Source organism: Lactuca virosa, chromosome 1 (genome assembly GCF_052849685.1).
Source record: "Lactuca virosa cultivar CGN04683 chromosome 1, Lactuca_virosa_CGN04683_v6, whole genome shotgun sequence".
NCBI lineage: Eukaryota > Viridiplantae > Streptophyta > Magnoliopsida > Asterales > Asteraceae > Lactuca > Lactuca virosa.
Window position 1 is genome coordinate 62,433,534 of NC_136426.1, and position 22,224 is coordinate 62,455,757.

At 40.1% G+C, this 22,224-nt stretch overlaps 1 protein-coding gene across 1 annotated transcript; it reads right to left on the reverse strand.

Annotated features, from left to right (window-relative positions):
* Positions 1 to 12,707: 12,707 nt before the first annotated feature.
* On the reverse strand, positions 12,708 to 14,358 carry LOC145114325 (receptor like protein 21-like). Its single transcript, XM_079050322.1, has 2 exons — positions 13,917 to 14,358; positions 12,708 to 12,817 (listed from the first exon to the last, which is right to left on the reverse strand). The coding sequence occupies exons 1-2, from the start codon at positions 14,356 to 14,358 to the stop codon at positions 12,708 to 12,710; spliced, it is 552 nt and encodes a 183-aa protein (XP_078906448.1).
* Positions 14,359 to 22,224: the final 7,866 nt, after the last annotated feature.

The following is a 22,224-nucleotide window of genomic DNA, read 5'->3' on the forward strand; positions in this document are numbered from 1 at the left end:
CCCGAGCATGAAATACCAATGGACCAGCCCTGTGACGAATCATTTATTGGATTTGTGATCGGATCCTCAAAGTGGAAGTTTGGTGGGTTCTGTGGATCGTCTTCAGGGACAAAATCAAGAGAGCACTTACTACGGTCGATATGACTGAAGAATGGGGTAGTTTCAAAGAAGGTTACATCAGCACAAATGAGATGTCGTCCAAGATCAGGAGAGAAACATTTGTAACCTTTTTGTGTTCGAGAATAACCCAAGAAGATACATTTGAGAGATTTTGCGTGTAGTTTATCTTTTTCGGGTGTGAGATCATGGACAAAACATGTGCAACCAAAGACACGAGGTGGAAGGGAAAACATTGGTTGAGTAGGAAATAATAAAGAATGAGGGATTTGATTTTTTAACACTGAAGAAGGCATGCGATTAATTAGGTAGCATGCTGTGAGAACGGCATCTCCCCAAAAATACAGCGGAACATTGTTATGAAGGAGAGTGCGTGTTGTTTCGATCAGGTGTCTGATTTTCCGTTCAGCCACTCCATTTTGTTGTGGGGTATGCGCACATGAGGATTGATGAAGCATACCCTCGGAGGTCATGAATGATTGAAAAGGAGTTGAAAAGTACTCTTTTGCATTGTCACTGCATAGGATACGTATTGGAATACCTAATTGAGTTTTAATTTCAGAACAAAAAGACTTCAAGATAGAAAATAATTCATATCTATTTTTCATTAAGAATAACCAGGTACACCTTGAGTAATCATCAATGAAGGTGACAAAATAATTAAAACCCAAATGTGATGTAACACGACTAGGACCCCACACATTTGAATGAACTAAAGAAAAAGGAGATTCAGACTGTTTATTGACTCGACTAGGAAATGAATTACGAGTATGCTTTCCCAACTGACAAGAATCACACTCTAATGAAGACAACTTTGCAAGACTGGGTATCAATTTTTGTAACTTTGAAAGGCTAGGATGTCCCAAACGATGATGAATAATGGCAGGAGAATCAGTTGCAATACATGCTATGGGTGAAGATGGTGGTGTGAGGTAGTATAGCCCATGGTACTCACATCCTACACCAATCGTCCTCCCAGTGTTTCGATCCTGCACAAGAAACAAATCATCCAAAAATGTAACTTTATATGGTGGGGTTTTAGCTAGTTTACTAACAGAAATAAGGTTGAATGGACAACCAGGTACAAAAAAGGACATCAAGAGATGATGAAGGCACAGGTTGGGCTTGTCCAATGCCCGTAGCTTTAGTCTGTGAGCCATTAAACATGGTAATCTGGGACAATGTATTTGAGTATGTAATGTTAGAGAATAAATTTGTGTTACCAGACACATGTTCAGTAGCACCTGAATCAATCACCCAATGACCCATTGGGGATAATTGAGATATGCAAGCAATGGGAGATTGTTTATCTTCTCGTAGTTTCAGGAGTTCTTCATAATCAGCAGCAGAGATAGACACATTGCCTGGCATGGTTCCCTCATGTGAAACACTAGCTATCTTAGGTGGCTTAAGCTGAAAGCATCGGTCAACTGTATGACCAATATTATTGCAGTGACTACATCGGGGCCGGTTTCTATTCCCTCGACCACGGTTGCCTCCCTCCTTAGTGTAACATCCGGATTTCCAGAGACATGATGGTGTATGTTAATCTTGAGATTTGAGGAGGGACTCGACGAGTAGAGGAACCGAATCGCCGAGTCGAGTCGAGATTTCCGCGTGGTTTTAATGAATGGACTCGACGAGTCAGAGGAGGGACTCGCCGAGTAGGTGCTGGGCAGAGAAACCCTAATTTCCCGGGTTTGAGACCTATTTAAAGGAACTTATAGCCTCATTTGTGGCTACCCTTCCTTGAGAGCAAACCCTAAACGGGTATGGAGAGCCATGAGAGTCTTAGAAGCTAAAACTTGGAGTAAACTAGTGCATCTCTTGAGGAGAAGAGGAGATCACCCATCAAGGGAGCTAGAGAATCAGTGGATCTGGTGTAACTTCGTGCAAGGGCTTGAGTAAGAGGTAAAAGCTTGCACCTTTCTTGTTATTTAGCTTAGATCTTGTAGATATGGAAGATTAGGGTTTCTTCCACCATTATTGGGACTTTGTATGCATAAGGTCTCTCATGAGGCCTAGGCTTCAGATCTGGACCTTGTGAGGTCCAGAGAGTCCAAAGATTATAGCTTTAGTTAACCATAGAAGGGTTATTGTGGTTAATCATCCTTGTTAGAGTTATATTGGCATTATGAGCTTTATATGCCATGTTTAAACGTAAAGCTTGCAGCTTTACGTGACAATCGACCCTCAGGATGGTAGATCTAGTGTTTGGGGTGATGGATCTGCCTTAAATCGTCTGAATGAGCAATTAGTCTGAATGAACTCGCCGAGTCGATGAGCCGACTCGACGAGTTGGTTAGGGTTTGTCCCGAGGAACCGAATCAGGCGATAGCTCGACGAGTTGGGGGTCAACTTGACGAGCTGAGCTGGACTGTCACGAGATTTCTGAGGAAAGTAGGTGGACTCGACGAGTCGTAAGGGTGCACTCGGCGAGTCGGGTCAAACATGGACTGTTGACTCGAGTTTGACTTCTGTTGACTTTGGGGCTTTGATCAACATAAGTAATAGAGACCATGGAGGGGTAAAATGGTCTTTTACCCACTTCACAGAGTGAAAGAGAGGAAGAATAGCCTTCGGTCATTAGAGTTGTGATTAGAGTATCACTTAGAGATATTCATCCCTTGTGTAGGTGGAGGCTAGTTCGAGATTCATGAGCGGGGTCTTTACTTGCTGCTCGTCAGATGAGTCTTCTCACTATACTTTACCTTGAGTGGTAGTTAGAGTTATGTGACAGAGTATCTTGTATGCTATGTATGTGATGTGTTGCACTGCATTATTTCTATGTGATTTATGTTGTGTGTATTCCAGAGTTGGGACCGGAAGGTCCACACTGTTAGGACCAGAGGGTCCACAGAGTTTGGGCCAGAGGGCCCACAGAGTTATAGCCTCGAGTGGCTAATATGTGTTATATGTGGTATTTTGGGGAACTCACTAAGCTTTGTGCTTACAGTGTTATGTGTTATGTGTTTCAGGTTTTCTCAGGATCGCGGGACGGCACCGGCTTGATTGTACACACCAGAGAAAGAGTCATGTTTTGAGGATCCTGGCTTATTAATGGAGTTGTGTTTTGCAATTTGAATAAACAAGATTTCTATACAATATGTTACGAAAAGTATGCGATTTTAAAATGAAAATTTTGTTTGAAAAATTACGGTGTTACACTTAGATGCAACAAGAATTGCAGAATCAGTGATGCTGGAGCCAGTAGTGATGTTTGTTGGTGCTGAAATATGAACTAGCTGCTCAAAAACATTATCAAAATTTAGAATCCCGGGAGTAGCTAAGATTTGGTTACGAACAGACTCAAGATCTGGACGTAACCCTGCAAGTGCAAGAACCACAAAGAATTTTCCATGTTGCTCTTCTTGCAATTCGAGATTGGTAGAGGATGGCATCAGCTCATCGAACTCTTGTCGTATAGTCTCTATATTCCCAAGATTGGTCTGCATATCCTGTTCTTGTTGCATGATTTTCTTCATATTAGAGACCAATGTGTATAAACGATTGATATCATTCGAGTAAAGTTTCTTTGCTTTCTGCCAAACCTCGTAGCAAGAGCGATACGATCGGTATTGAGCAACAATCGTCCGATCTATAGGATTCCAGAGGGCATTACAAAGGAAGGCGTCAATCAGCTTCCACTTGGGTTGGTCTTTGACATCAATGTTGTTCAGTTGCTTTGTCAAGTGATCATCAAGACCTTGACCAATAAACCATAACTCCACAGTAGATGACCAGGTCATATAATTATAAGAACATGTCAATTTTTCAGCAGAGAGAACCGGAGAGGAAGAAAGATTGAACATATTGTTTGTTCCGGACATTGTTTTAACAAAACAGAATAAAAGAAATGCCTGTAACAGGAGTATGATAACCGAAAATAACTTATCAGCAAAGACGAAAGGATTTGGAGTATATGGTGACCGGGGTCTGGTAAGAAACACAAAAACCCTAGAGGCCTGAAAAGAAAAAAGAAACACAGCAGGAATAATAACACCGCTCTGATACCAGAAGAAGATTGTGATCTGTATTTCACACAGAATAAAGAAGTATAGGGCCTTAATTTATACTAGAGCCTATCTCATTAATCTAGGCAACTATTTAAACATGGAAATTATACACCTTGATTTACTCCTAATTGACAGCCTAATACACAACTAATTTACAGTTAATTTTCAACAAAAACCATGAAAAAGGATATGTTACAAGTCATATATGATTGATGGTTGAAGCTAGATAAGGTATTGGGCCACTTACCCACCCACCTCATTAACCTTTCATCTTCAGATGACTTCTTAAACCAATAATAATGTTGTTAATTAAGTAACGACGAAAGAACATTACCTTCCATTGGTATTGTTCCATTGAAACCATTATCTCTCAAGAAGAGGACTTCCAAATCAGGCAAAGTAAAGATTTCTGAATTACAGAGACGTATCAATCAGTTTGATAAAACAATTAGCAAAAATGGAAACTAATAAATAATATTTGTATTGGATTTCTTTATTGATGACTCTTTTAAGATAAACATGCCTTGGACAGGAAAGGAACTTCCCCATGAAAAAGAAGATGTAAGATCAAGAATCTTGAGGGATGGGAAGGCACTTAGGCATGATATGATGCTGTTGTTGAAATTGTTTCCAGAAAGATTTATACTCTTCAGCCTTTTCAATTTCGATAGGGTCTTACAAGCTGCAAAATTAAAGGAAGGTAAATCTTAGAGAAACCATGCATGGTCTTGTAAAGTTTGTAATTATGAAAGAAATTAGGATTCATTAACATTCAGGAACCTCATCACTATTCACAAGTTAACATACCATGGCTAGGATAAGCTCTAACAGGCTGTAGAAAAGAGAATTCATTTACCTTGGATATTTGGTGCGCCGTTGAGCCCTGTTTCACTTAAATCCAGCTCCTCCAGGTTAGTGAGATGTGATAATTCTGTAATACGAAAGAAAAACACATATCATGTATTATGCATGTTATTTTCAGATGTACAATTTTGAATATAGTTTGGAGCATTATATGTTCATTAGTCTTTCTACACCACTCTAAACAGGTAGCCTTAGAGTATAATATCGGTCCAACAAAATATGCCAATTCTCTTATTTAGGTGTATCTCACTTCTTCCTCAAAACCCTAAATCCCTAAACCAAAATTAAAAATCAGATCCCTTCACCAAAATCATCACCGACTCCTGTACTAAATCAAATAAACTATAATCATTGCACGTACCTTGAGCTGGAAATGATCCCGACATTTGATTGTAGCTAAGATCCAAGTTTGTAAGCGATGAAAGGATACTTAGAGATGTTATAACGCTTTCATTAAATCCGTTGTAAGCAAGATTTAGAGTTTTCAACTTCCTCAATATGACAACCCTCTCAGAACCTACATTTAGACATTGAAGTAGTGAATTTGTAAGCTTTAGTTTGATAAGACAAATCAGGTTAGGAGAACATACACAAGTATATATTCATATCTAATTTTAATAATGTTTAGCTTTCAAGTATCAAGTCCTCACTGCAAATTTTCTTTGTCCCAAGAAAAGAAACGGGTCATATTTCAAACTTCAACACATGAAAGAGTCCTCTGCTATGTATGGTCTCGTAATGTTGCAAAAAGGAAATTTGTGTATAAATTCAAAGCGACTATATTGGCATGATGGTTTTATGATGATACTGATTACCTGGAATCTCAAAGGTATCATCGAAGCCACAGTAGCTTAGATCCAACGTCTCCAAGTTCTCTAAAGCAGCAAATTCTGAAATTCATTTGAAAAGGGTGTAAGTATCTTTGAAACAGACATTTGTGCATGATAACTTAAAAGAAGGCATGAAAAGACGAAAACATGCCACTGCTAGGGAACTATCATTCAGGCTAATGTGACTAATATCTCCAACTCTAACACCTTTTTTTACAAATTGTATCTAGTTAAACCGACGATTACAACCATTACTCCATTAGAAGTTCACACCAACAATTTACATTTAAATATTATAAATATACACCAAGTCCAGCATGATACTAGACTAACAACCCCAAATTAACATGTTTCCTTGGAAAAAGATCAAGAACCAGATGCCAACCAAACTCCAATCGGCTCCCAATATTTGGAACCGGGCCAATCCTCAGTGAGATTGGTTTGTGTCCGGACTGGCTCCAAGTACTCGGTCCTGATGTCACCCCTACTTTAGCACAGCCCATTAGGATTTCTACGTAGCCTATATTTTCATATTTTTCCAATTGCATATATGCATTTAAATTTTTTTCCCTTAGATGCAGTTAGAAGTAACAAATTTATATATGAATGTAAATACGTTTTATGATGTTAAGTTTAAAATGTGACTGAATTTCAAGAACTACGCATTTTCAAAATGTGTCTTCCTTTTGTGATGTCAATTTTTGTAGTGAATGTGATTACCACATACCAAATTTTTTTAGTGTAACTATTTTTGTGACGCCAAGTTATGGAAAAGTAACTGCTTATTTGACATCAAAAACATAAAACATTATATTTTATTTTACAAGTTTCATAAAGTATATACAACTGAAAAAGCTAGAAAGATAGATATATGTAATTGTTAATAGAAAATATAAGTATAGGATGCAGGAATGTTTTACTATCAAATTGCACATTCAATATGTTTAATCAACATCCACTTTGGTGTTTTTTAAATGTAAATTTAATAGATAATAGAACTAGTGATATTAATATATTATAAACATCTACCCAAGACCATGAAAAATTATTTCATAGGCAATTATGTATCGATCAATATCAATATCAATACCCATGTATCATAAGAATCAGGTAAATGGAAGGTAAGATGCAGGCAACCCCTGCCTAAGGATAGAAGGACTACTTCCATAGATGACCACTGGCATAAATAACAGGCACGACCCCACACCAGATGATCTCCTTGGACCATAAGATAATATTTCTGTCTTCTGTTAGATAAAAAATGATATCTACAATTACATATACATTGAGACATGTATACTAAATTTCTTGGACTTTGTCCCTCTTTCTGCAGGAATTTTCATATCAGTACCACAAACACTCTATAAATATAGGTTCTCATGCATCGTACCAAATTGGAAACAAGATAAAATCAATTAAGTTCATATGGTCTACAAATGATACCCCGACAACTTTGGAAAGAGCTATATACAGGAATAGCACATACCTCGAGCTGGAAATGGTCCTGACATTAGACTGTTGCTAAGATCCAAGCTTGTAAGCGATGAAAGGGTATTTAAAGATGTTACAACGCTTTCATTAAATCTGTTGCCCGCAAGATTTAAAGTTTTCAACTTCTTCAATACGAAAACCCTCTCAGAACCTACATTTAGGAGTTGTAGCAGTTGAATTTATAAGCTCTAGGTTGATAGAACAACAAAGCTGTTTAGGAGTATATATATATATATATATATATATATATATATATATATATATATATATATATATATATATATATATATATCTATTTTTCTAATATTGTTATGCTTCCCTTACAAGAATTATTATCATATCTGACGAAGTGACTTGATTGTAGTGTATTGTAGTAGTTACTATCACTAATACAGATATTATATTGGCATGATGGTTTTATGATGATACTGATTACCTGGAATCTCAAAGGTACCATTGAAGCCACAGTAGCTTGTTGGGGTTGAAACACACTTTTATTCAGAACTAGAACAAAAGAGAAGAGCTTACACACTCAATATTACAAGAAAAAGAAACAACCCTCTAATACTCACTCTAAGTATTACACACTACACTCTCTGTTTGTGGTATCTTATAACTGATATTACAACTTCTATTTATACTAAAGCTAGCCACTATAAGTACTGTGACAATTTATTGTGTTCATTGTGTGAAATAAAGAAGCTGTCAATTCTAGTTGTTGTTGTCAACAAAGGAGGCATTCATTTGTCAACAAAAGAGGGTGGTGCGGCTACTCATGGCAGGTTCACACCCAAGTAGGTTTACACTCACATTCTCCCCCTTAAACCTAACTTGGCTCGAGATTCGTCACTCCGATCATGTTTCGCATTTCACCATGTTTCACGTATGCTAAAGCCTTTATAAAGATGTCCGCCCGTTGATCCTTCGAGTTGACATATTCCACTATAATTTGCCCACGTTCAACACATTCTCGTATGAAGTGATAACGAATGTCAATGTGTTTGCTTCGACCATGAAACACAGGATTTTTCATCAATGCGATTGCTGACTTGTTATCGACATATAAGGTGATAGGCATAATATGATGTCCCGTGAGCTCCTTCACGAGATTAGCAAGCCAAATGGCTTGACATGCTGCTGTTGTAGCTGCCATGAACTCGGCTTCACACGTGGACAAAGCAACAGTCTTTTGCTTTTGGGATTGCCAAGTTATCGCATTCCTTCCCAGATAGAAAATCATTCCACTTGTGCTCTTGCTATCAACAGGGTCACCTCCAAGATCACTATCGGTAAAACCAACCAAATCTTCAATTTCACGACCTTTTCCATAGTTGATTCCATAATCAACAGTTCCTTTTACGTATCGCAAGATGTGTTTCACAACTTGGAAATGCAAAGTGGTTGGTTCCTCCATGAAACGACTTGCAATTCCAACCGAAAATGACAGGTCTGGTCGAGTGTGAGTCAAGTACCTCAAACAACCTACCACTCGCCTATATTCAGTTGGATCAACTTTTTCACCATCTTCATCCTTCTTAACCTTCAACTTAGGTTCCATTGGTGACGTTGTCGGATTGCAATCCAGCAACCCAAATTGCTCTAAAATCTTCTTTGCATAAGCCGTTTGTCGCAAAGATATTCCCCACTTCTTTTGCGAAACTTCGATTCCAAGGTAGTAAGAAAGTAATCCCAAGTCACTCATTTCGAATTCTTTCTTCATTTGTTCTTTGAATTCGACAACATCATTAGTGTTCGACCCGGTAATGATCAAGTCATCAACATAGACACCATCAATAAGAATTTTGTCTTTTGAGTTCCTTTTGTAAACAGCTGGGTCTTGTGAACTTTTTGTAAAACCAAGCCTTTTTAAGCTTTTATCCAAACGAATGTTCCAAGCTCGAGGAGCTTGTCGTAGACCATAAAGAGCTTTATGAAGCTTGAACACCTTGTGACTGTTTGCTTTATCAACATATCCTTCTGGTTGGGTGACATAAACCTCCTCTTTGATATCTCCATTGAGAAATGCCGATTTGACATCGAGATGGTGGACAACCCACCCATGTTGAGCTGCTAAGGCAAGAATGAGCCTTACGGTGTCAAGTCATGCTACCGGTGCAAAAACTTCATCAAAGTCGACTCCTTCCTTTTGTACAAATCCTTTTGCTACAAGTCGAGCTTTATGCTTCACCACTTTTCCCAAGTTGTCTTTCTTCACTTTAAACACCCATTTCAAACCGATTGCTTTGTGTCCGGGTGGCAAATCGGTAAGTTTCCATGTCTTGTTCTTCTCGATTGCATCCAACTCTGTTTGCATAGCCTCCTGCCATGCCTTAGAGGTTACCGCCTCTTTAAAATTCAAGGGTTGATCCGCTGCAATCATCAACAATTCTCCAGGTTCAAGGAACACATTTTCGGTTTCAGAATAAATATCGGTTAACGGACGCAATCCCCTTGGCCCAATCTCACTAGAAGGGCTTTCCATATGAGGCGAGGTTGAAGAAAATGGGGCTGAGACAGGAGTATGTGGAGCTGGTTCAGGCTCGTCAAATTCAGCATATGGTTGTCCAACTTGGATAGCATCGATTCCTGGACTGTTTGGTTGTTCCAGATTGATTTCGGGGTCATTTTGAGGTGTTTCGAGGTGTATTTGGGGTTGTGGTTCAATTATGTTAAAGGTCTTAGGAGTCGCCATCTCTTCTTCTTTGTTTTTGTACCAATTCCATTCTTCTTTTTCGTCAAAAACAACATCGCGACTAACTCGCAACTTTCGGTCTTGCGGATCAAACAAACGATTGCCTTTAGTTCCATCTTCCACACCTAAATACACCATCTTCTTACTTTGATCATCAAGCTTCTTCAAGTGACCACCTACAAGTTTAGCAAAAGAAACACAACCAAAAACTTTTAGATGTTCAAGGTTGGGCTTTTTGCCAAACCACGTTTCATAAGGCGTCTTGTCGGGAAGTACTTTTGTTGGCAGGCGGTTGAGAAGATAAACTGCATGTCTAACCGCTTCTCCCCAAAACTCTCCCGGAAAATTTCTACCTTTGAGCAGACTTCTTGCCATGTCCATAACGGTCCGATTTCGCCTTTCTACAACTCCGTTCTGTTGAGGCGAATATGGTGTCGTAAGATGCCTTTGAATACCATTTTCTTCACAAAATAATGAGAATTCTTTTGAAGTGAACTCTCCCCCTCGGTCCGTTCGAAGTGTCTTTATTTTATAACCCGAATTCTTTTTAACCATCAACTTGAGCCGTTTGAAAGCGCTCAAGGCTTGAGACTTCTCCGATAGCATGTAAACCCACATCCACCGGCTAAAATCGTCTACTAAAAGGAGAAAATATTTACTCCCTCCAACAGACGTAGGTGTGATCGGACCACATAAGTCCGCATGAACAAGTTGTAGAGGTTTTTGAGCCCGAAAAACTGCATGATCCGGGAAAGGAATTCGGGTTTGTTTGGAAAGAACGCACCCTTCACATACTTGGTTTGGGTGCTCAATCTTTGGGACTCCGATTGCCATATTCTTTTCGGACAACTTCTTTAAGGCGAGAAAGTTAACATGACCGAGTCTAGAATGCCATATCCAAGCTGGTTCGTCTTTTGTTGCTAAAAGACAAGTCGGTCTACCGGTCCTTAAAGGAGTTTTATATAACCGGTTTGGGGATCGTTTAACTCTCAAAAGTAGAGTTTTGTTTCTGTCAAACAATGTCAGATCCGACCCATCCATTATGACCCGACTCCCTTCCTCCGTCATTTTTCCAAGACTAATAATATTGTTTTTTAGACTTGGAATGAAATATACCTCATTAAGGAGTCTTTGGTCGCCATTTTTGCTATCGAATAAAATCGACCCTTTTCCCAAAATAGCGACGGTCGAACCATCCCCAAATTTCACATGGCCCGTAACGTGCTCATCTAGTTCGCGAAACTTTGAGCGGTCTCCAGTCATGTGATTGCTAGCACCGTTGTCGAGATACCATACCTCAGACTCGATTCGACTTTCTCCCGATGCAAGAAGATTAACACAAATCTTCTCTCTTAGAGACACTTTTTTGTGTGCATATTCTTGTGAGGTTTCCATCATTAAAATAGGCTCTTCTTCATTGGCTTGAGTGAGGTTTGCCTCCTCACCTCGATTCTTGTTTGGACACTCCGAAGCATAATGACCAAATTGTTCACAAGTAAAGCATTTGATTTTACTTTTATCCTTTCGAGAAGGATTATGGTCATTCCGATTTGTATTGTACTCGCGTCCACCTCCTTGGCCACGTCCACGACCTCGGCCTCATCCCCGGCCTCGGTTACCATGTCCTCCTCGTCCTCTTGAAGTGTTTGACGAGTTTCTCTCGCCAGTTTGCTTCGAACGAGATGCCCACTCGGCATGTGTAAGCAATAGAGAAGGTCCTTCTTCTTTTTCTCCATAGCTTCGAAGTCTCTCTTCATGGGTCTTAAGACGACCCACAACTTCTTCCACCGTTATATTCTTCAAATCTCCGAATTGCTCGATCGATGTTACGATTTGTATAAATCGTATCGGTACAGCTCGCAAAAACTTCTTCACAACCTTAATTTCTTCAATCTTTTCACCTAGAGATCGAATACCAGTTACGATAGTATTCAATCTCATGGAAAAATCATCTACCGATTCACTGTCTTTCATCCGGATCATCTCGAAGTCACTTCTCAAGGTTTGAGCTTTAGCCTCCTTGACCCGATCGGCTCCCATGTGCATCATCTTGAGCGTTTCCCATGCTTCTTTAGCTGTGTCCTTCTCAGCTAACATCAGAAGTACGTCCTCTGGAATTGCTTGATAAATAGCCGCAAGAGCCATCCGATCTTTACGTTCGTCCGTTTCTGCATTTTTAATTACATCCCATACTCCTTGTGCTTGTAAATTCACTCGCATTTTTATGGCCCACACCGCGTAGTTCATCTTCGTGAGCATTGGATAGTGTAACGTAACGCTACCGTCTTTCCCGGTCCTTTGAAAACTTTCAACTCCGGCTTGAGAAGATGACGAGGTTGGTGTAGTCATTCTTGGCATATACTTGGGCATACATGAGTAAGAATATATATATATATATATATATATATATATATATATATATATATATATATATATATATATATATATATATATATATATATATATATATATATTTTGAAGTATGGGGACCAATATGAACTTTTCAGAAGTTCAGGGGGCAAACAGAACTTTTACAGAAGTAAAACAGGGGCTAAATTGAAATTTTTCTGAAAAACGGGACCAAAATTGCAATTTTTCTGAAAAACAGGGGCCAAATTGCACTTTCCGGAAGAACAGGGGCTAAACTGCAATTTCCAGAACTTTGGTCAGCTGCTGACGTCACTGCTGATGTCACTGCTACAGTGCTGCTACAGTACCTGCTACAGTGTCGTCTTCTCCGGCGAACCCTGGTTTTTCCGGCGACTTTTCCGGCAGATTTGACCAACTTTGACCGGTGATTTGGAGGCCTTCCGGTGGTCAAAAAATTTAAAAAAAAATATATTTTCGGAATCCTCAGAACGAGACCTTTCTAACGGTGTACTCCGAAATTGTTTTTGAGACAAAAAAATTTCGACCAAAAAACAAAGAATGCTTCCCCCGGAGCTTAACCAAGCTCTGATACCACTTGTTGGGGTTGAAACACACTTTTATTCAGAACTAGAACAAAAGAGAAGAGCTTACACACTCAATATTACAAGAAAAAGAAACAACCCTCTAATACTCACTCTAAGTATTACACACTACACTCTCTGTTTGTGGTATCTTATAACTGATATTACAACTTCTATTTATACTAAAGCTAGCCACTATAAGTACTGTGACAATTTATTGTGTTCACCGTGTGAAATAAAGAAGCTGTCAATTCTAGTTGTTATTGTCAACAAAGGAGGCATTCATTTGTCAACAAAAGAGGGTGGTGCAGCTACTCATGGCAGGTTCACACCTAAGTAGGTTTACACTCACATAGCTTAGATCCAACATCTCGAAGTTCTCTAAAGCAGCAAATTCTGAAATTCATTTGAAAAGTATCTTTAAAACAAGAATTTGTGCATGATATGATGATAACCTAAATAAAGAAAAACGAATAAGACGCAAACCTACCAATGGTAGAGAAGTATCCATTGAAGCTAGTGTGGCTAAGATCCAAGATTTTGAGTGAAGTGAGTGTCCTCAATGATGGAATGATGTCGTTATCGATATCATGATTCCCACTAAGGTCTAGTACCTCCAACTTCTTCAAACTCGACAACCTTTCAAGTCCGCCAAAAGAGAAATTTTTTAACACATGCATCCTAGTCTTTTGATATTGAAAGGACAACCTTTTGAGCAACATCGATAAATACTAAAAAGTTGTAGCATGAATTGCAGGATATGAAGTACACATAAAAACTTGTGTTCAGTCTTTTATAAATAGAAAAATATTATCCAGCTACTAAGTTACCTAAGAAGCGTCTTTGAGTGTACATAAATTAGTTGGATGTTGTGTTCATAAATTAGTGCTCACTCGAATAAATATGGCATTGGAACCAGGTGAAAGAAATACTAAAGCAATTAATCGCGTTGTACCTTTCTTCATAATCTCTTTATCAAGAAAATCAAATGACAAATTGAGACTTGTCAACTCTTTAAAATGAAGAAACAAGGAAACATTCAATGGCCACAACTTGCTCTCATCATCCATGTAGACGTCTTTCACCCCTCTTAAGTTGTACAAAGAGAGTTCTGTCACATGCCCCGTTGTTGTGCTGCAGTTGATCGTCTCCCAATCACAACAGTTGTTGCCACCATCCCCAGGTGTACTACTGCCATAATCAACACAGGTAGGGAGAAAATGGTCAATTTCAGAATCATAAGACTTCATATGGGAGGCTTTGATTTCCAGTAGTACCTTTCTCTCCTCTTCTACACAATCCCCTTGTGTATGCCCAGCTACTAGAATATGTATCATCATCAACATCAACAATGAATATTGCAATGATTTACGCTTACTACAAGCCCAACATTCCATTTTAGTAGCTAATGGTGGCTTTGTAGAGACACTCACAATATTAAACTTCCTGTTAGGTTTAGTTTGCTTAGCTTTGCTTGGAAAACATTTGATAAATAATGAAATGAATATGTATGAATATTAATTGCATAATTCTCCGCCAGCCATCAAGTTAATGGTCAATTATCACACATAAGTCATCAAGTCCATGGTAAAAATTCAACACAAAACTCTATTCCATCTATTCCATTGTCACCCACTCCTTTAACTAAACATTTAAGACATGGCATTTGTTGACTTTTTAAAGGCATTTTTGAATTTTTAGACTATTTTGAATTTCTTTTACAACCTTTTTAAACTTGTATTATAATCTCTTTTTAAATTTTTCTTTACACTTCTATGTAACGTTTTATAGTCTTTATTGTCTTTTAAACTTGAACTACAATTTTTAAAAATATCTTTCTTATACATTTGTACAATTATTTCGACCTTTTTCACTCACAATTTTTGCTGTTTAACGTATTTTTTTTTATTACACTTTGTTAAAAAAATGTTTTAAACAAGTTTTTAAAAAAAGAACAATAAAAAAAAGTTTTAAACAAAATTTTTACAAAAGAAAATTTGTAAATTTGTAAAATAATTGTTATAGAATGCAACAAGTTCAAGCATTAGTGTAACATCCCAAAAATTCATAGTATTTTTTTTGTTTGTTTTTAAAAAGATAAACCATACAAACAAGTTGTTCCAACACCAATCAAAGTGAATATATTATTTAAACATCAGAGTAAAAAATCACAAATAGTCACTGCGAAAACTCTAGGGATGATGTAAAGTCAAACCGGACATTTCTCTTTCGTACCGAAAGTACCTGAAACCATAAACATAAAACCGTAAGCACAAAGCTTAGTGAGTTCCCCAAAATACCACATGATATACATATAATAGAGATTGATATGTGTCATCCATAGTCTCATAATTGCCATTATGCCATGAGTCGTAACATGGTCTTTCCTTGCCAAGCCGGGGCAAAAACCCAAGTCTTACATGCAAGTGCCAAGAGCCATATCTTGGTCTTCCATGCATGTATCACAAAGACAACTAGCATACTACATATAACTGCCAGAAGTCCAAATCCTGGTCTTGCATACAATTTGTCGGGAGCCACCTCCAAGTCTTTCATACAATTTCTAGGGGCCACCCCTGGTCTTCCTATGTAACATATACCAATGGGTCGGCAATGGTGCCTTTGACCCCCAAGTACAGTGAGGAGACTCACCTGAACCACAAAGCCGACTAAAAACCCAGCTCAATGTCGCATCGACCGCAGCTAACAACTCTCACCGCCAAAAGATGGGTGTTAAACACCTCCTATCAATCCACACATGGTAAACCATAAGTTTACCTTCTAAAAATAGAAATTTAACCAAAACTCAACCCATGCCAAAAGTCAGTGACTAATGTTGACTTTAGTCAACTGCCACGTCGTGGCCTTCCTTGGCCACGTTGTGGCCTCCCTTGGCCACGTTGTGGCCTCATGTGATCAAACATATGGGAAGTGCTCAGTTGCCACGCCATGGAGACCTATGACCACGCCGTAGGATCTGAGATTCCAACAACTTGATGAATTAAGTTGTTTTCTACGATTCCAAGAGCTCCAAAGCTCATATCTGGTCCATACTATGGTCTAAATGGATAAACTTTCCAACTTTATAAATTTGTAAAATAATTGCTATAGAATGCAACAAGTTCAAGCATTAGTGTAACATCCCAAAAATTCATAGTATTTTTTTTGTTTTTAAAAAGATAAACCATCCAAACGAGTTGTTCCAAGACCGATCAAAGTGAATATATTATTTAAACATCAGAGTAAAAATCACAAATAGTCACTGTGAAAACTCTAGGGATGATGTGCAGTCACGCCGGACCTTTCCCTTTCGTACCGGAAGTACCTGAAACCATAAACATAAAACCATAAGCACAAAGCTTAGTGAGTTCCCCAAACTACCACATACCATACATACAATAGAGATTGCTATGTGTTATCCATAGTCTCACAATTCCCATTATGCCATGAACCGTCACATGGTTTTTCCTTGCCAAGCCGGGGCAAAAATCCGAGTCTTACAAACAAGTGCCAAGAGCCACATCTTGATCTTCCATGCATGTATCTATAACACCCCGTTTATTTAATAAATATCGCTACTGCTGCCTTCGTGAGTCTCAGCCACTTTTCTGTTCGATTGCCTCACGCCACCACGCGGGGGGGGGGGGGGTGGCCGAGAGTGGTGCGTTGTTAGCGATGCATATACATATTCTGATGTTATGTGCGTGTTTAATTCCGATAGAGTGTTGTACATGGTGTTTGATGGCAGAAAAACTGAGAAGATGACTACCATGGCCGCCAGCCATGGTGGTTGCCACCATGTACTACCGTGTGTGTGTGTATTTTAGTGAGTGTGTGTGTGCCCACTTGGTATTTTTCATTGTAATATTGTAACCGGTGCCAGAATAATAATAAGAAAACTCGAAACCACCACCATGAAGTGGTGGCTGCCGCCTCCTGCCGCCACCAACCGTCGTGTTGGGTGGCAGTGTGCTTTTGCTTGCGTGTAGTTGATTTTTTGGATGCTTGGACAAAATGGACTAGAAACCCTAACCACCACCGTGAGGTGGTGGCCGCCGTCGTAAGCCGCCATTGACCACCACTACCCGAGGTGTTAGTGGGTGGTGCCCGACTAGCGAAACCCTAATGGGACTAATGAAACCCTAATGGGCCTAATGAACCCTAATTGATCAAAAGACCTAGTTATTGAGCCTATTAGACTATGATTGGTTTGGAAACCCTAATTAGGGTTTAGAAAACCCTAATTTTGGATATATGGGCCTTGGACTTATCGGGACCCACATTTGGGCCATTAGAATAGAATTATGAATTACACCCAATCACACCATATGACTTATCTAGTAGAGTGATGGACTTAATGGATTAAGTCCTTAATGGGTTAAGTGAGAAACACTTAACCTTAATTGTCATTTTATGTGAAACCCTAACTTTAGGAATTTAATCGGGACCCACACTTGAATTATTCACTAAACTTAATATATTAATTAATAATCATTTACAATCAACCTAAGTCAATATTGGACTTAATGGATTAAGTCCTTAATGGGTTAAGTAGGAAAACTTAACCCTAATCATCATTTTATGTGAAAACCCTAATTTCACTTATGCCTTGAGTTGGGCCTTTCCATTGGGCTTTGGTAATTGGATTATTAATGGGCCATCCAAAAATAATCATATGGACTAGATTATGTTGATGGGCTTTAGAGTAATGCCTATATGAAGGTTTGGGCCCAATTTGGAAAATTGGGCCATAAATGGGCCATAGTTTGGGCCTTTATGATTATGAGATATTGGACCATTAGAAATGTCAAATGTTTGGACTGGACTAAATGGTTGGGCCTTTGAATAAGACCATGTAAAGGTTTGGGCCCAATTTGGAAAATTGGGCCATATGTTGGGCTTTGATTCCTAGTTTGGCTTTTGGGCCTTTGGATTGGGCCTTGGGCTTGAATCAAGCCAAGATGGGTCAATGTAGCCTGTTACTCCAAGAACTTATGGTTATGTGTTGGGACCCAATTATTAATTGGGTAATGTTTTGATATTGACAGTTCGGGAATCTGTCATCCAGCAGCTGGGATTGTGTCTACGGGACTTCAGTAGTGTGAGGTGAGTTACCTTCCAGTAGAGGTGGGTCTACGGCACCAATACCGGCCCACCAGTAGGTGATTATGTATGAGATAACTGTCTTTGTGATAATTGTCTGGTTTGCAACTATCTGATATGCTCTATGTGCTAGGATGCTCTGATATATGTATTAGTAGTAGTGGGTGGAATAGTCCCCAGATGCCGGTTGAAAGATACCGAAGGGGTAGTCAGTACCCATGCATGCCTAGCAGTATGTTCATGATATGATGTTATGTGATAGTGGTAGTAGGGGGAATAGTCCCCATATCTGGTCGATAGGGCCAAGGGGTAGGCCAGACACGCCGGTGTGTCTGACAATATGATTATGTTATGTTTCTATGTGGTAGTAGTAGGGGGTGAAATAGTCCCCGTAACCGGTTGAGATAAACTGGAGGGGTAGGTCGGACACCCCGGTATGTATGACAGGGGTATAAGTCATTACAAACTTTGTTTTCAAAATGTATAATATCAGAGTTTTCCTAGAAACATAAACAAAACAGGAGGAGCTGTACGATCACGCCTTTGCCTTGCCGCGATCCCCTGATGTACCTGAAACAATAAACTGAAAACTGTAAGACCGAAAGCTTAGTGAGTTCCCCCAAAATACCGATACACTGCAGATAAATACATATACAAATAACACCATGTACTGGTCCATAGCTTTACAGTCTGATTACCCCTGGGCCCACAGTGTGAGTTTGGATTGCCTTCCGGGCCCACAGCTCACATCTGGATTGCCATCGAGCCCACAGTACGAGTCTCCCTCAGCTCGTATCTGGAATGCTCCCAGGTTTGTTGGTTACCGCACGGAGCAGTATCACCTCAACCCATCCCACACAATATGTCGACATATAACACAACTAATGCACATACAGATAATCACATAATACTACAGGTAGTCCTACAGATCTACCTAACTGGCATAACAACTAACATACAACACTAACTCATACTCAACATAATACCAACTGCTTGGTTATCATATCCAATGGGCCGGCCTTGGTGCCTTAGACCCTTTAGTATAGTGAGGATAACTCACCTCACAACTGTCGACTCGAAAGATAAGCTCAAACTCTCGGATCACCGCCACAAACTCCACCACCTATATTCACCATAGAACCATACCCATAAGTTTCTAATTTCCCAAAATGCCCCAGAAGTCAAATAGTCAACCCTTGGTCAAAGTCAAAGTCAACAATCCATGTTGACCTGACTCGTCGAGTAGTCACTGAATCGTCGAGTCCTTCCAAAACTCGAGTAGTCGTGAAATCCCCCCACTGACTCGTTGAGTTTTCCCTACAACTCGCTGAGTCCATGCGTGTCCAAAAGTCGGGAAAACCCCGATTGACTAGCCAAGTCACCCCACTGACTCGCCGAGTCCAAGCAGAAGTCCATGCACGACAATCTTCATCGGACTAGCCGAGTTGACCATGCAACTCGCCGAGTCCCTTCAGTCCATTATCCATTCAGATGCTTATTAAGCCATTTTAAGGTTCCATATTGCAGATCCAGCTTCCCAAGGCATGTTTATCACGTAAAGTTGCAAACTTTACGTGCATGCAAGGCTCTAAAGTATTATAATGTCAAAACCAAGCTTGTAATGGAGTTTTACACTTAAAGAGAGGTTTATACTTGCTAAAGCTGAAAGCTTTATGGACTTAGAGACCAAAGAGAGTTCAAATCTGAAGTTACAACTTCAGATCTTAGCTCATACCCAAGAATAGCTTCATAATATGCTAGAAAAGCCCTAATCTTTAACCAAATGAGATCTAGAAGGAAATGAGGTCAAGGTAACGACTTGATACCTTTCAAAAGATGCTAACTGAGGTAGATATCAGATCCTCACACGTTCTTTGCTTCTAGCTACTTGCTCTCCAAGCTCTTCTCACTAAGATCCACCTTCCAAAGCTTAAAACACACAAGAATGAAGCACACACAAGGATTAGGGTTTGTTGGACTCTCAAGAGGCTGTAAGGGGGCTAAAGGAGACTTATGATCCTTTAAATAGGGTGCAAAACCCCTAAAATTTGGGTTTCATCCTCCAACTCCTACTCGTCGAGTCCTATCTTGGACTAGGCGAGTAGATCACTTAAACACGTGGCCCAATCCGCTTCTACTCGACGAGTCAGGGCATCCAACTCGTCGAGTAGACCTTGAAATTATGAAAATTAAATCCATAAAATTATCACCTAAGAGTCAGGGCGTTACAATTCTCCGCCACTTGAACTATACTTCGTCCTCGGAGTCTGCTACAGTGACCAACCCTGGATAGTGCTCCCGCATTTCCGCCTCCGGCTCCCACGTCCACTCGGGCCCTCTTCAGTGCTCCCACTACATCTTTACCAAAGGCATCTCTTTGTTCCACAGAACCTTCCCCTTCCTCTCCAGAATGGCCACGGGCCTCTTAACATAATTCAGGAATTCATCGACCTGAATGTCATCCAATGATACTACTGCCTCCTCATCCAAAATGCACTTCCGCAATCACGAAACGTGAAAGGTATTGTGGACCCGACTGAGCTCCTCCGGTAGATCTAACCTGTATGCCACCTTGCCAACCCGGGCAACGATCCTGAACAGGCCAATGTATCGGGGACCCAATTCCCCCCTCTTCCTGAAGCGGATCACACCCTTCCAGGGCGAGACCTTCTGGAGTACCATGTCACCGACCTGGAACTCTAACTCATATCGACGTCTGTTGGCGTAACTCTTCTGCCGACTCTGAGCGGTCTGCAGCCGCTGCCTGATCTGCTGAATCTTCTTGGTAGTCTGCAAGACTACCTCCGTCCGCCCCATCACCCTATGTCCGACGTCACCCCAACAAACCGGGGTGCGACATCTCCGACCATACAACAGCTCGAAAGGCGGGGCGCCAATGCTGGAATGATAGATGTTGTTGTAGGCGAACTCTGCAAGGGGTGGGTGGGAATCCCAGCTCCCACCGAAGTCTATGACACACGCCCTCAATATATCCTCGAGGGTCTGAATGGTCCGCTCGCTCTGACCGTCGGTCTGCAGATGAAATGTTGTGCTAAAATGCAGCCGCGTGCCCAGTTTCTTGTAGAACTTCTGCCAGAAACGGGAGGTAAATCTAACATCTCGGTCGGAAACAATGGAGACCGGAACCCCATGGCGAGAGACGATCTCGCAAACATACACGTCGGCCAATTTCTTGGCCGATGAACTCTCCCATATAGCTACGAAATGGGCACTCTTGGTCAATCGATCCACGATGACCCATATAGTATCAAACCCCTTCGTCGTCCTCGACATCTTGGTAATGAAATCCATCGTGATATGTTCCCATTTCCACATGGGAATCTCCACGGGCTGCAGCATACCATGCGGCCTCTGATGCTCAGCCTTGACCATCCTACAGGTCAAGCACCTCTCGACGTACCAAGCGATCTCTCGCTTCATACATGGCCACCAGTAACTCAAACTCAGGTCTCTGTACATCTTGGTGGCCCCCGGGTGAATAGAGAAGTGAGACTTATGAGCCTCCTCCATGACTGTCTTGTTGGATAAGGTGTCTAAGTCCATAACTATTTCTGGTATGTACTTGACCCAACCCGACATGGTCCATTTGGGTTGCATGGCATCATGCATTTGGATAGACTAAATGAGAGAAATAACACTTGTGGTGTATTAATATATTATAAGTTCTAATATATTAATAGTATTATTTAATTAGTATTGATCAAGAATTAATGTAGGATTAATTAAGTGATCAAAAGATGACTAATTAAATATATGGGTTGATTATGTAAATCATCCATAACTTATATAGTGGGCTAAAAGGCTCCATGGATAATCAAGTTGGATTAAACCCATTGGAGGCTCCATGGGAGTTACAAACCCATGGGTCATGGAAATGAAGAGTCATGTCACATTAGGGTTTACATGGTGTAACCCTAGATGTGACACACTATATAAAGAACATCATACTCACCAAAATCGGCTACACAAAAAGATATAAGAGGGCTTGGCCGATTTTTAGAGTGTTACACATTCTCTCAAAGTTATTCCAAAGCATTTGGTGTTGTGTGAAGCATTTGAGGCATCACACTTGGGGTGCTAGGCTCTCAAGGTTTCAAGGAATCATAACAACTACAAGGTATGTATTTCTAGCTATCTTT